General features: G+C 37.0%; 1 protein-coding gene across 8 annotated transcripts; it reads left to right on the forward strand.

Annotated features, from left to right (window-relative positions):
* Nucleotides 1-505: 505 nt before the first annotated feature.
* On the forward strand, nucleotides 506-12,780 carry LOC129882141 (glucosamine 6-phosphate N-acetyltransferase). Of its 8 annotated transcripts, none has more exons than XM_055956313.1 (4): nucleotides 506-691; nucleotides 9,376-9,449; nucleotides 10,514-10,552; nucleotides 12,249-12,780. In XM_055956313.1, the coding sequence occupies exon 4, from the start codon at nucleotides 12,261-12,263 to the stop codon at nucleotides 12,729-12,731; it is 471 nt and encodes a 156-aa protein (XP_055812288.1). In that variant the 5' UTR covers nucleotides 506-691; nucleotides 9,376-9,449; nucleotides 10,514-10,552; nucleotides 12,249-12,260; the 3' UTR covers nucleotides 12,732-12,780. The 8 variants fall into 8 exon arrangements, with proteins under 8 accessions (XP_055812288.1, XP_055812289.1, XP_055812286.1 ...); XM_055956314.1 differs by having other exon boundaries at nucleotides 12,258-12,780; XM_055956311.1 differs by lacking the exon at nucleotides 10,514-10,552 and adding an exon at nucleotides 10,923-11,010.
* Nucleotides 12,781-12,833: the final 53 nt, after the last annotated feature.

The raw sequence follows: 12,833 nt of genomic DNA on the forward strand, positions 1-12,833 counted from the left end.
CCAATTAACTCTATTCCTCCTTTTTACAAAATTACTCGAAATTCCTTATTTTTGGTGGAATCTGGATACATCACGTACGTCCTGATACATCGCGTAAATAATGCATTCAATCAATACATCGCGTATAGTGATGTAACGGAGAACTAAAAAAAATAGGACTTTTTGTAATTTTTTCAAATGCTAAGAAATTTTAGAAAATATAGTAAAATAAGTTGGTCCAAAACCAAATTTTAGCCCAAAATATGATTGGGCCAACTTACGGTCCAAATTATTCTCACAATAATATTGTATCCTAATTGAATAGTAAAAAGTTTGTTTTAATTATAATTTAAATTTTATTGTAATCTATCGTTTGTTAAATAAGAATTTAAAAATTCATCTTATGCATGATTTTTTTGATTATATTTCTTTTATTTATTATTTAACAATTTTAATTTATCTCATACAGTGACATTATATAACTAGAAATGATATAATTTATCAGATATAGTATTCATTATAATAGAACACAATATAAATACGAAGAAGAACCAAACAATAGTCTCCTTACAGATCTTCTTCTCCATTTGATTATTTGGTCTCACAGGTCAGGATCTTTCTTTATTTTATTTTTCTGCACCGGTGGCTGTCCAAAAAGCCGAGCCTGAGAAACCGGTGAAATCTGTGGACAACCGGGTTGTTGCTGAGAAGAGTAAGTATTACTATTTTCTTGTAAATTGGTGTTTATATGAACTGTGTTGATGAATTTCTGGCTTGGGAATTAAGACCAGCTTGTTTGTATCATAAGTGATGGTAATTATTATAGTAATTTGAAATCTTGTTGGTTAATCAAGTTTTATAAAGTTCAGTACTAAAGAATATTGAATTATTGTGGGTCTTTTCTGTTATAGTAATTTGAATTCTTGTTGCTTAATCAATTCAAATAATATATGGACTCTTTTCTGTTATAGATTGCTTTATAAATTATACGCATTCATCCTTTCAAATGGCTCGTTTGAATTATTTGATTGAAAGTAGTGGATAAGCATAATTGCTGATAATGGAGACTCTGGCAAAGGGTTCTGGGGCCTGCAACACAGCAACACCCCTCTAAAGAATCTTTTAATGAGGTGGTGGTTGATCAAGACTAACAATGACATGCATAAGTTGCTTATACAAGCTACCCCTATCTTTGTGTGTTGGAACCTTTGGAAAAATAGATGTACTTCCAAGTATGGAGGCAAGAAATCTAGCTCTTCTAGAGTTATATGCTCCATTGTCAAAGACTTATATATGCTGGCCATTAATTCTTTCCCTAATAAGAAGATGCCTTGTAAATGGAAAGAATTTGTGGACATGGTGGAACACAGCAAACATGATACAAGTGTGATCCAAGTCAAATGGAACAAACCCCCTCCTAACTTTGTGAAGCTTAATACTGATGGAAGTGCCATCAACAACCCTGGAAAGATAGGAGCAGGTGGTATACTCAGAGATCATAAAGGGGAGCTGATATATGCATATGCAACTCCACTAGGAGAGGGATCTAATAACCAGACAGAGGTTCAAGCTGCAGTAATGGGAATTAAATGGTGTGTCCAACATGGATATAGCAGGGTAATGTTGGAGACTGATTCAGAACTATTAGTGGGATGGTTGAAGCACAGACTTAGACCACTATGGAGCATGATCCAGCACATTACAGAGCTCCAAGATCTTGTTAGATTACTGGATCAGTTCCAATGCAACCATGTATACAGGGAAACCAACTTTCCAGATGACACTTTGTCCAAATATAGCCATGAAATTGATACCATTCACCAGTTCTACACTTACCAACATCTTCCACATGCAACCAGAGGATATGCCAAATTAGACAAGCTGGAGATGGCTGCATTCAGAAGAAGAAAGCTCAAGCAAATCAAGGAACCACCATGAATTCTCCTTATGTATGCTGTAATCTGTTTCCTTGATGCAGGTACAATAAATGACTACCACATCTGTCTCAATTTTGGAACTGCTTTGGAGTTTCAGCATTCACACCAACAAATACTGAAAGGGATTGGAGTATATACTTCTTGCATTGTCTCTCTTGGTGCAAAGCTACAGCTCTTTGCACACTGCAGAACTGCAACATACATCTACAACAACATCCATCAAGCAACAAGCTACAACAACTATAACTGCAATAACCACATTGAAATGTACACAACAACATACAACAATCACCAGATTCAGCAACAAGCCTTAACAGGAACCATTTGTGCAGATTTGCAACACTTCTGCATTAGTGTTGTAGGTACACTACACAGATGCAGCATCCAAGAACAACATCAGCAACATCGAACACCTCACAACTACTTGCGGAACTGCAGTTTCCAATGACTGAAAAGGATCATTACAACTTGCATAAACTTGATATGGTGTGTCTGTAAACAAGATACAACGCCTAAATCTCCAACAACCAAAAAGGGACTTCATACTTTTACATCCTGGACAAACTCGGTATGAAAAGACTAAGAAAGACACAGATGTAATGAACGATCTCGATCCATGGAAATTGGAAGATTCGTATACTTGCTCTTCTTCAATTTAGCTATGAAATGTAGCTTATTTGGATAGGACTAGTGTAGGTTTCTTTCTTGTATTCGCATGGAAGGGGAGAGTCTCCCTTATTTACGTTTTTCATAGTTGCATTGTATCGAGAGGAGTCCTCTCGTAGGTTAAACGCTTTTCTAGTTAGTTAGGAAGCACTGTATAGTATCAGGGGATGAGTTAGCCGACCTTAGTAGGTTGTCCGACTTATGAACCAATTAAAATCAGAGGTAAGGTTTATGCCCCCCTCCTTGTATTGTTATGCTTTATGAATAATAAGGCTTGGGGGTGTGCGGCTCAACCCCTGGCTGTGCACGAGAGGTGAGAGCCTCGTGTAGGATCTGTTCCCCCCCCCCCCCCAAAAAAAAGAGACTCTGGCAATTCATTATTCCTATGAATTCAGTTGCGCAATTCAAATAAAAGCCTTTAGAACCACTATGGAAGTTTTGTTGCAGAAGGAAAAGCAGCAGGTCAATGAGGAAAATGATCCATCTTCAACAAGTAAACAAACAAAGAAGAAGAATAAGAAAAGTACCATCACCAGTTCTGATAATGTTGCTTTCAAAAGCAACATCAACACAAGGTCTAAATCCCACAAACTTTGATGATTAGTACAATTTGCTGGAATGCAAGGAGTATTAATACTCAAGGCGCCTTAGACAGACTTCAAAAACTCAAGGATTATCACAACCTATCCATGTTAACAATTCTGGAACCATTTGCAAATCAATCACAGCTCAACCACTACAGAAATCAATTGAGAATGGACAGTGCCATCCATAATCCCAATAACAAGATTTGGTTGTTTTGGAATCAGGATATGGACTGCTCTGTTATAGATCAAGATGAACAGCAGGTTACTTGTGAAATCAAACATGTGGCTAATCCTAATTCCCATAATATTACCTTTGTTTATGCCAAGTGTAAGGATTACATGAGAAGGAGCCTCTGGGATAAGATGCTGCAGTATGCTAACACAAACAAACCATGGTGCACTATTGGAGACTTTAATGTGATCACAGATGTTGAAGAAAAACTAGGAGGGCAACCATACAATATGAACAAAAGTTTTGAGTTCATAAGTGTAATTGAAGCATGTGGTCTCACTGATTTGGGCTTCCATGGGCAGAATTTTACATGGTGCAACAACAGGGACATGGAAGCTAGAATATGGAAGAGGTTGGACAGGGCCATGGTGAATGATAGGTGGTTAGAGATAATGCCTATGACTACCATGACTCATCTTGCTTCTACAGGTTCAGACCACTGTCCTCTTTTACTTGAATGCAAGGAGACTCACAGTAATCCTATAAAATACTTCAAGTTCCTTAATTGCTGGGTGGAGAATGAGTCCTTTTTGGACACTGTTAGAGCCTGCTGGGAAGAATCTATTGAAGGTAATCCAATGAGAATATTCCATATGAAACTTAAGAGGGTGGCAAACACTCTTAGCACTTGGTCAAGACAATAGTATGGAGACATATATAAAGCTGTCAAGGATTTTGAACAGAAGGTACAACAAGCAGAAGAGGCTATCATCCAACACAATTCTGAAAGTAATAGGAGCAAGCTTAATCAGGTGAATGCTCAGTACATTAGATATTTGAAGACAGAGCATTCCATCCTTAAGCAAAAAACTCAGCTTCAGTGGTTTAAGGATGGAGATGCTAACTCCAAATATTTTCATGCTATTATCAGAGGAAGGAGAAGAAGATTATTTATTCATAAAATCACTGATGACCAAAAAAACACCATTCAAGGTGATCAAAACATAGCTATTGCTGCCTGTGAATACTTTGAGAAGATCTTTACTGGAAAAGAGGATTTGATCAATGAAGATATCCTAAAATTCATACCCAATACCATCACATCTCAGCAAAACCAAATTCTTAATGCTATGACTACCAAGGAGGAGTTGAAAGCTGCTGTATTTTCTCTCAGTGATGTGTCTGCTGCAGGTCCTGATGGATTTAATGGCAAATTCTTCCATACTTGTTGGGATATTATTAGTGAAGATTTGTTAAACTTAGTAAAGTACTTTTGTTGTGGACATTCTATTCCCAAGTTCATCACACATGCTTGTTTGGTTCTACTCTCAAAAGTAGACTATCCTAATAAACTTTCAGATTTCAGGCCTATATCACTCAGCAACTTCACCAATAAAGTGATTTCTAAAGTCCTTTACCTCAGACTAGCCCTAATTCTCCCTCGGGTAATCTCTGAAAATCAGTCTGGGTTTGTACAGGGAAGAAGCATTTCTGAAAATATTATGTTAGCACAAGAGATCATTCATGGCATCAAAAAACCAAAGATTGGAGACAATGTTGTTATCAAACTAGACATGGCCAAAGCCTATGACAGGGTGTCTTGGTCATTTATATGTCTAGTTATGAGAAGAATGGGTTTTGGAGATGTATTTATTGACATGGTTTGGAGGTTAATGGCTAATAACTGGTACTCAGTTATTGTGAATGGAGGTAGGCATGGTTTCTTTCATTCTACAAGAGGCCTCAAACAGGGAGATCCTTTGTCTCCAGCACTATTTATTTTAGGTGCTGAGGTGCTGTCAAGACTACTCAACAACCTTCATCAACACTATTTGTACACAGGCTTTCACATGGAGAAGAAGGGTCCTTCAATTAATCACCTAAGCTTTGCTGATGATGTAATTATTTTCACTTCAACCTCCAACTTTTCCCTCAAGCTGATCATGAAGACTATGCAGCTATATGAACACATATCAGGACAGCTTATTAACAAAGAAAAGAGTCAATGTATGATCCCTCTGAATACTGATCCAACTATTATTGAAAGGGTAACTTCTATCACTGGTTTCAAATCAACTCATGGCCCTATTACCTATTTAGGATGTCCCTTATATATTGGGGGTCAAAGAATCATTTACTTTACTAGTATGGTCTCCAAAGTGATCTCCAGGATTAGAGGATGGCAGACCAAAATATTGAGCTATGGGGGAAGAGCTACTCTTATTAAGTCAGTGTTGCAATCCCTTCCAATCCACCTGCTGTCAGCTCTCACCTCTACAGTCACTACTCTTAAACAAATTACAAGGCTTATGGCAGATTTTTTCTGGGGCTGGGACAAAGAAAAGAGAAAATACCATTGGGCATCCTGGGAGACACTCAGCTACCCTGTGGAGGAAGGGGGTATTGGTATGAAAAACATACAAGATGTGTGCTTGGCCTTACAATACAAACAGTGGTGGACCTTCAGGTCCAAGAAGACACTATGGGGAGAATTCTTAAAGGCTAAGTACTGCCAAAGAGCACATCCAGTGATAAAAAAATGGAATACAGTTCAATCTCTTATGTGGAAGCATATGGTGGCAAATAAAATGAATATTGCGCCTCATATAAATTGGCACATCAATTCAGGTACATGCAGCTTTTGGTGGGATGATTGGATGGGTATAGGACCCCTAGCTAATCACAATAGCTATCTACCAAGGCTCAATAATACTACAGTCTCTGAATACCTGGAGAATGGGGAATGGAATGTGCAGAAAATCAGAAAAGATGCCCCTCCTCAGCTGGTGCAGCAGATACTTAGCACTGATATTATCTACAAACACAACAAACCTGATCAAGCTTGCTGAAAACTGAATTCTCATGGTGGCTTCACATGCAAATCTGCTTGGGAACAAATCAGGGAGAAGAAAGCTAGGACCTTAACTGATGGCAGCACTTGGCACACCAACATTCCATTCAAAGTTTCCTTTCTACTTTGGAGAGCTCTCAGATATAAGCTGCCCACCAATAATAAACTTGTCCAGTTTGGAGTAGCACCAGCAGCATGCTCTTGTTGCTACAGACCTGGATTGGATGATATAGAACACATATTTGCTTCTGGAGATTTTGCCAAGCATATTTGGCAACAATTCTCCAGTTCCTGGGGGATCCTGCATGACACCATGTCCCTGAGATGCATCCTGATGAAGTGGTGGACTTCCAAGCCCAATAATGATGTCCATAAGCTCATGTTGCAGGCCACTCCTATCTTTGTTTGTTGGCATATATGGAAGAATAGATGTGCAAGCAAGTATGGAGGAAAGAAATCTAGTGTTACTAGAGTTAAATTCTCCATAGGTAAGGATCTATACATGCTGATAAACAATGCTTACCCCTACATTAAGTGGCCAGAGAGCTGGAAGGAGCTAGTTACTATGGTAGAACAATGCCAGCATGATATGAGAGTGATCAAAGTGGTGTGGATCAGGCCTCCACCTTCCATAGTAAAGTTGAATACTGATGGAAGTGCACTAGACAACCCTGGGAAAATTGGAGCAGGGGGGATATTAAGAGACCACAATGGGAACTTAATATATGCCTTTGCAACTCCATTGGGACAGGGTACTAACAACCAAGCAGAGGTGCAGGCAGCAACTATTGGCATCAAATGGTGCCTCCAACATGGCTACAATAGAGTGATATTGGAAGTTGATTCAGAATTATTGACCAAGTGGCTGAAACAAGATATCAAACCACCTTGGAGCATTTACAAATATGTTGCAAATTTGCAGTCTTTGGTCCAGCTCCTGGAATTCTTCCAGTGCATACACATATTCAGAGAAACAAATCACCCTGCAGATACCTTATCTAAATGCAGCCACATGTTCAATCAGACACAACAATTCTACAACTTACAGCAGCTTCCAAAAGAAACCAAGGGTTACTTCAAGATGGACAAGCTAGGACTGGCAAGTTTCAGAAGGAAAAGCCTAAAAAGGATCAAACAACCTCCTTGATTAATATATCTTAAGTCAGATTGTGTAATAGTTTCCTATATGTATTTTGCAATGTACTGTTTCTTAGTCAACAAAGCTATGTCATATTGTAAAGGGAGAGTCTCCCTAGTTTATTGCTTTCATAGAATAATCAACATACCACTAAAGGTAAAGAATAAAGTAGAGGTCTTTTCCTTTCTTCTCATTCTTGGATGTGCAGGTGTAAAAAATCCATCAACCTCCAACAGGCAGCACTCACTATGGCTGTTTCTCAATAATGCAACTACAGCAGATGAGGAAACCAAACAACCCCTGCTGGAGCAACTGTTGGAACCAACAAGAGATCCACTACTCTTGGACCTCCCCTTTGTGTTTGGTTGTTTGTTTATGCAGGTTGCTGGAGCATCAGAAGCTGCAAACTCTAACAAGCTGCAGTTGCACAAGCCATGTACTATAGCAGCAGCAGCTGACCTGGAAGATCTTCAACCATTTCCAGCACACAACAACAACAACCCTAAATCCCTTGCAGATACCAGAGCAACAACAGTAGTACTTGTTTGTGGTCCAGCTGATTCTGCAGGTCACACAGAAGCTCCATATGCATCAACCATTCAACAGCATCAGCAACAACACAAGCCAAAAGCAACACACAATTCAGCAACAGTCAGCAAAATCTCAACAATATGCATCATGCAACATCAAACTGATCCCACATGTTATAGTTTGATAGCATATGTAGCAACTACAGACCTCAAGAAGTCACAACCCAAACGGATAACTGGAGACGTTAGTCGAGCGACCTTGAAAAAGTTAGCCGACTGAAGACTCATCAAATGAAATACATCCATATGTCACCAAATATGCAACACCATGCACTGACATTGCATGAAGCACTCGCATCTCATGGACAAGCTCGGTATGAAAAAGATTAAGAAGGCGAAGATGAAATGAACGATCTCGATCCATGGAAATTGGAAGTTTCATATACTTGTTCTTCAATTTAGCTATGTTTTAATGTAGCTTAGTTGAATAGGACTAGTGTAGGTTTTCTTCTTGTATTGACATGGAAGGGGAGAGTCTCCCTCATTTACGTTTTTCTTAGTTTTATTGTATCGAGAGGAGTCCTCTCATAGGTTTATCGCTTTCCATCTACCAATGGAGATGAGCTGGCCGATCTTAGTAGGTCGGCTGACTTATGAACCATCTTAAGTTCGGAGGTAAGGTTTATGCCCCCTTCCGTGTTTTTTATTATTTTTATTATTTTTATTTATGTTAAGGCTTGGGGGTGCTGCTCAACCCCTGACTGTGCACGAGAGGTGGGAGCCTCGTGTAGGGTCTGTTCCCCCCCCCCCCCAAAAAAAAAAAGTTGCGCAATTTGTTTTTCTTTAGTTGGTTTAGTTAATTTGGGATTAGGGATAGCAAAATCAAATCCAACCTGTTTATTTATTAGCTCAATCCATTAAAAATTTGGATTCATATGTAACCCAAATTGATTCCATAGAAATTTTGTTAAAATATTTTTAATTTTTTTTTGATATATATATATATATATAGTCTTAATAAAGATTTTTTTATTAGTCACTAAAATATTATAAAATAACAAATAAAACAATTAAAACTTAGTAAAAATTGTGTTGGGTTGGGTTAGGTCTCGACCCGTTCTATAACCATTACCCAACCTGTTTTGACCCAAACAAATTTGGGTTGAGTTGGGTCAGGTCGGTTCTTGACTCGATTTGTTGTCTTGATCCATTATGACCCGTCTAAATTTGATACAACCTGCTCAATTGCCACTAGGGGTGTTCAAAAATCGAACCGACCGATAAATCGAATCAAAAAAATATTATTGGGTTATTGCTACTGAGTTATTGGGTTAACGGGTTTTTAATGATTCTATAAAAAAAATTATTGGGTCAACGGTTCGATTTCGATTTTTAGTATTGAGTTAGTGGGTAAATTAATAACCCATTAAGATGTAGTAATTTACTACTTTACCCAATATTAAATATTAATAATTAACCTATCCATCACATTGTTGTATCTTTCCATTGATGAAGAGGAAGATAAAAGCTTTTGCCTTGCACAACTTTAGGCGTTCCATCTTCTCTCTCAGTACTGCTTCAATTTTCAGGTAATTTGCCATGGCTCTCTTCAATTTTTGGTTTCAATTTCTTAATTTGTCATCTTCACATTGTTTTGATTGCAATTTTTTATCCGATTTCTCTATATTTAGTTTTATATATGGGCTCATGAAATTTGAATCTAAGAAGAATTGAAATTACTAGGGCAAAAATGGCAATATGAATATTGAGAAACCCATGAAAAAGCAAAGAAATTGATGTGTCTCATCTGCGTTTTCAGAGGATAGCAAATTTCAAATTCTGTCTTGGTAGGACATGTATTTCTATTGCAATGAAATTCATAAATGAAGTAATGAAATAGTTAATGGTAGGGTTACCATTATCCTTTTTGTTGTCATCTCTCTATTTTGCTCTTCAATTTTTAGATTTAATTTCTTAGGCTTCCATTTCCCCCTCTATTTTCTTTGTTGTTCAATTTTTCTCTGCGCGTCTCTACATTTGGCAGTAGATTTGGCTCATATTCGTATGTTTTCCCGTCGATTTTCTTTTGAAGTTCAATTTTTTACCGCCCTTCTCTACATTTGGCTGTAGATATTGGCTAAGTAGATTTATATGTTAAAAGCAGGGGTCAATCATTTAATTGAGCCAACAATTGAAAGAGAGGAAGTAATAGAACCAAAAATAAGACCAGCTAATTCAAGCTTTTTTACTTTTAATTTTGAACTAGCATGGATCAATTATATGTATCTTTTGGCATTCAATTCCTCTATTCAGGCTAATTTCTTTCTATTATTAATTAATTTGTCAAAAATAAGACCAGCTAATAATTGCACAATTCACTTAGTTATTGAATTAGCCCAATCAAATTACTGTGTAATATAGTCAGTATAGTCAGCTAGAAATCTATCGCTAAGTGATTAATTTTCAAAGATATGGTCAAGAAGTGACCAGTGATGCTATTTCTAGCTAATATACCTCAGGTCACATACATGACTCGAAAATGAAAACCCCGCTATCTGGGATTTCACTGGGTTGTTGTTGTTGTTGTTGTGTTAGCCAACGTGCTTATGGAGAACCTGTTTTGTTATTAACTCAATAAGAGTTATTTCTTCAGGTGATTGATTTGAAGACACAATTATACACCTAGAAGAAGGTAAACTTTTGGTGGAGGAATAAGTTTGGCTATTTCAAATCCTATAAAATAATGAAATTGAACTTAGCAGAAGATATTCAAGAATTGTATTCCTCATACCAATTGATTTTCACCCTATTTATAAAAATCAAATCTAAAAAGAACCAAGAATCCCAGCGCAAGGGGAAAACAGATACATCTGTCATTTGCCTTTGTTTTCTGATTGAAACGATGCTAAATATTTTTCAGACTTTTGTTGTTAAAGTGTCCTATAATTGTCTAAACTGAACTACGTGTTGTTGTGATTGTTGTTCTCAAGTGTGTTCAACTTCTTTCTCTTTTGTAAGCCGCGGCCTTCTGTTTTCTATAATTATTTTCGCTTTGCCTGAAGATGTCTTTACACTACTGATCAATGTTGTCCTTCCAAGTTACGCAACCAATGAAAAAAGAATACAAGAATTTATCATTATCGATGCTCAGTAAGTTCATATTTATGCACTTAACTAATACTTCTCCTTTTCTCTTTGCTTAATATATCAGAGTTGCTACTCTTTCTAAAACATAATTTGAGCAACTTCTACACCTTAAAATTTTAGTTATACAATATTTTGTTCATTTCATGCTAACACTGCCCAACTACTTGGGTTTAGTTGTATACGTGTGTTACAATACAAGTAAGACTCCTTTTGCAAACACCAAAGTGAAGTACAGACAAAGATAAATAATAAAAATCAATTATTTTATTGAGCCGAGGGTCTCTCGGAAACAGCCGTCCTACCTTGGTAGGAGTAAGGTCTGTGTACACTTTACCCTCCCCAGACCCCACGATGTGGGATTTCACTGGGTGGTTGTTGTTGTTGTTGTTGTTGTAACCTAACTAAACAGTATATGTCTATATCATTACTCTACCCTACTTTACACCGCTTTAGTCTTTACCCTTTTCTCAAAACCTAAATATTAGTTTGTAATTGTAGCTTTTGCAAGTTTGTAAAAATCTGTAATTTGATTAACATCAAAAATTCTTTATTATGTTTTGTATGTAACATGTAATTGATGTAGCCTTCGTACTACATTGGCTCTTATTGATGTAGTTTCTCATTATCTTTTTTGTTTCACTATATTAAAGCATTTTCAGTTCATTTGTTTGTTTCACTGTATCACGCCAAATTGCTAGAGAAGTGAGAAGTCATATATTTATTTTATGACAATTTTCTTATTGGGTAAATCGAAAACTACCGTTAACGATCAAAAACTATAAAAAATATCTTATTGGTTTGTTAAAGGTTTAGCATATTTAAAAATCAAAAATCGAAAAATCGAATTGATAATACATAAAATCGAACCAAACCGACCGATGCACACTCCTAACTGCCACCCCTATTAGGGATAGAGACCTTGGACAAGAACCCAAGTGTGGTGCATCAATGAAGTGAATTGCGAATCATGAGATTTGAAGTTTAATTCTTAGTGGAGAATTTAAAAAAAGACACTAGATGATTTCTACCAATCCTCGAATACTTGTGTGCTTGTGGGAGGTAGTAGATATCCGTGGAATTAGTCAAAAGGTGTGAGCAAGCTGGCCGGGATAGAAGGGTTATTAAAAAAAAGAAGGTCCTTGTTTTGGCCAAAAATTTATTCTTTTTTCTGCCAAAATCTGTATTGACAGTTTACTTAGTATAGCATTTGGTCATCTGGAGCCTTATTATAAATTGGTTAGTCTTTGAAGGCAATGATGCAGAGTGAAAATTTTGTTGAAGATTCGCTTCATATCCGCAAGCTGGAGGTTACTGACAAAGAAAAGGGGTTTATCGAATTGCTGAGACAATTGACTGTCTGTGATTCTGTCTCAGATGAGAAATTCAAGGAAAGATTTGAAGAAATCGCGAAATATGGCGACGACCATTGTATTTGTGTGATAGAAGATGTCCAATCAGGGAAGATTGTTGCGACTGGAAGTGTGTTTATCGAGAAGAAGTTTGTGAGGAGTTGTGGTAAAGCTGGACATATTGAGGATGTTGTGGTTGATTCGAGTACTCGTGGGATGCAATTAGGTAAGAGAATTGTTGAGTATCTTGCTGATCATGCTCATTCAATGGGGTGTTATAAGGTAATTCTTGATTGCACTGAAAAGAATAGACCTTTTTATGAGAAATGTGGTTTTAAGAAGAAAGAAATTCAGATGGTTAAGTATTTCGTTTGATGAATAATTATGTTTATTGAGTTTATCATAAGGATAAATGGTTTGACAACTTTCATTGCCATCATTCACCTAATCTTCTGTTTTCTTGTAAACCCTGTGGTT

This window comes from Solanum dulcamara, chromosome 3, assembly GCF_947179165.1.
Source record: "Solanum dulcamara chromosome 3, daSolDulc1.2, whole genome shotgun sequence".
In the NCBI taxonomy this organism is placed as follows: domain Eukaryota; kingdom Viridiplantae; phylum Streptophyta; class Magnoliopsida; order Solanales; family Solanaceae; genus Solanum; species Solanum dulcamara.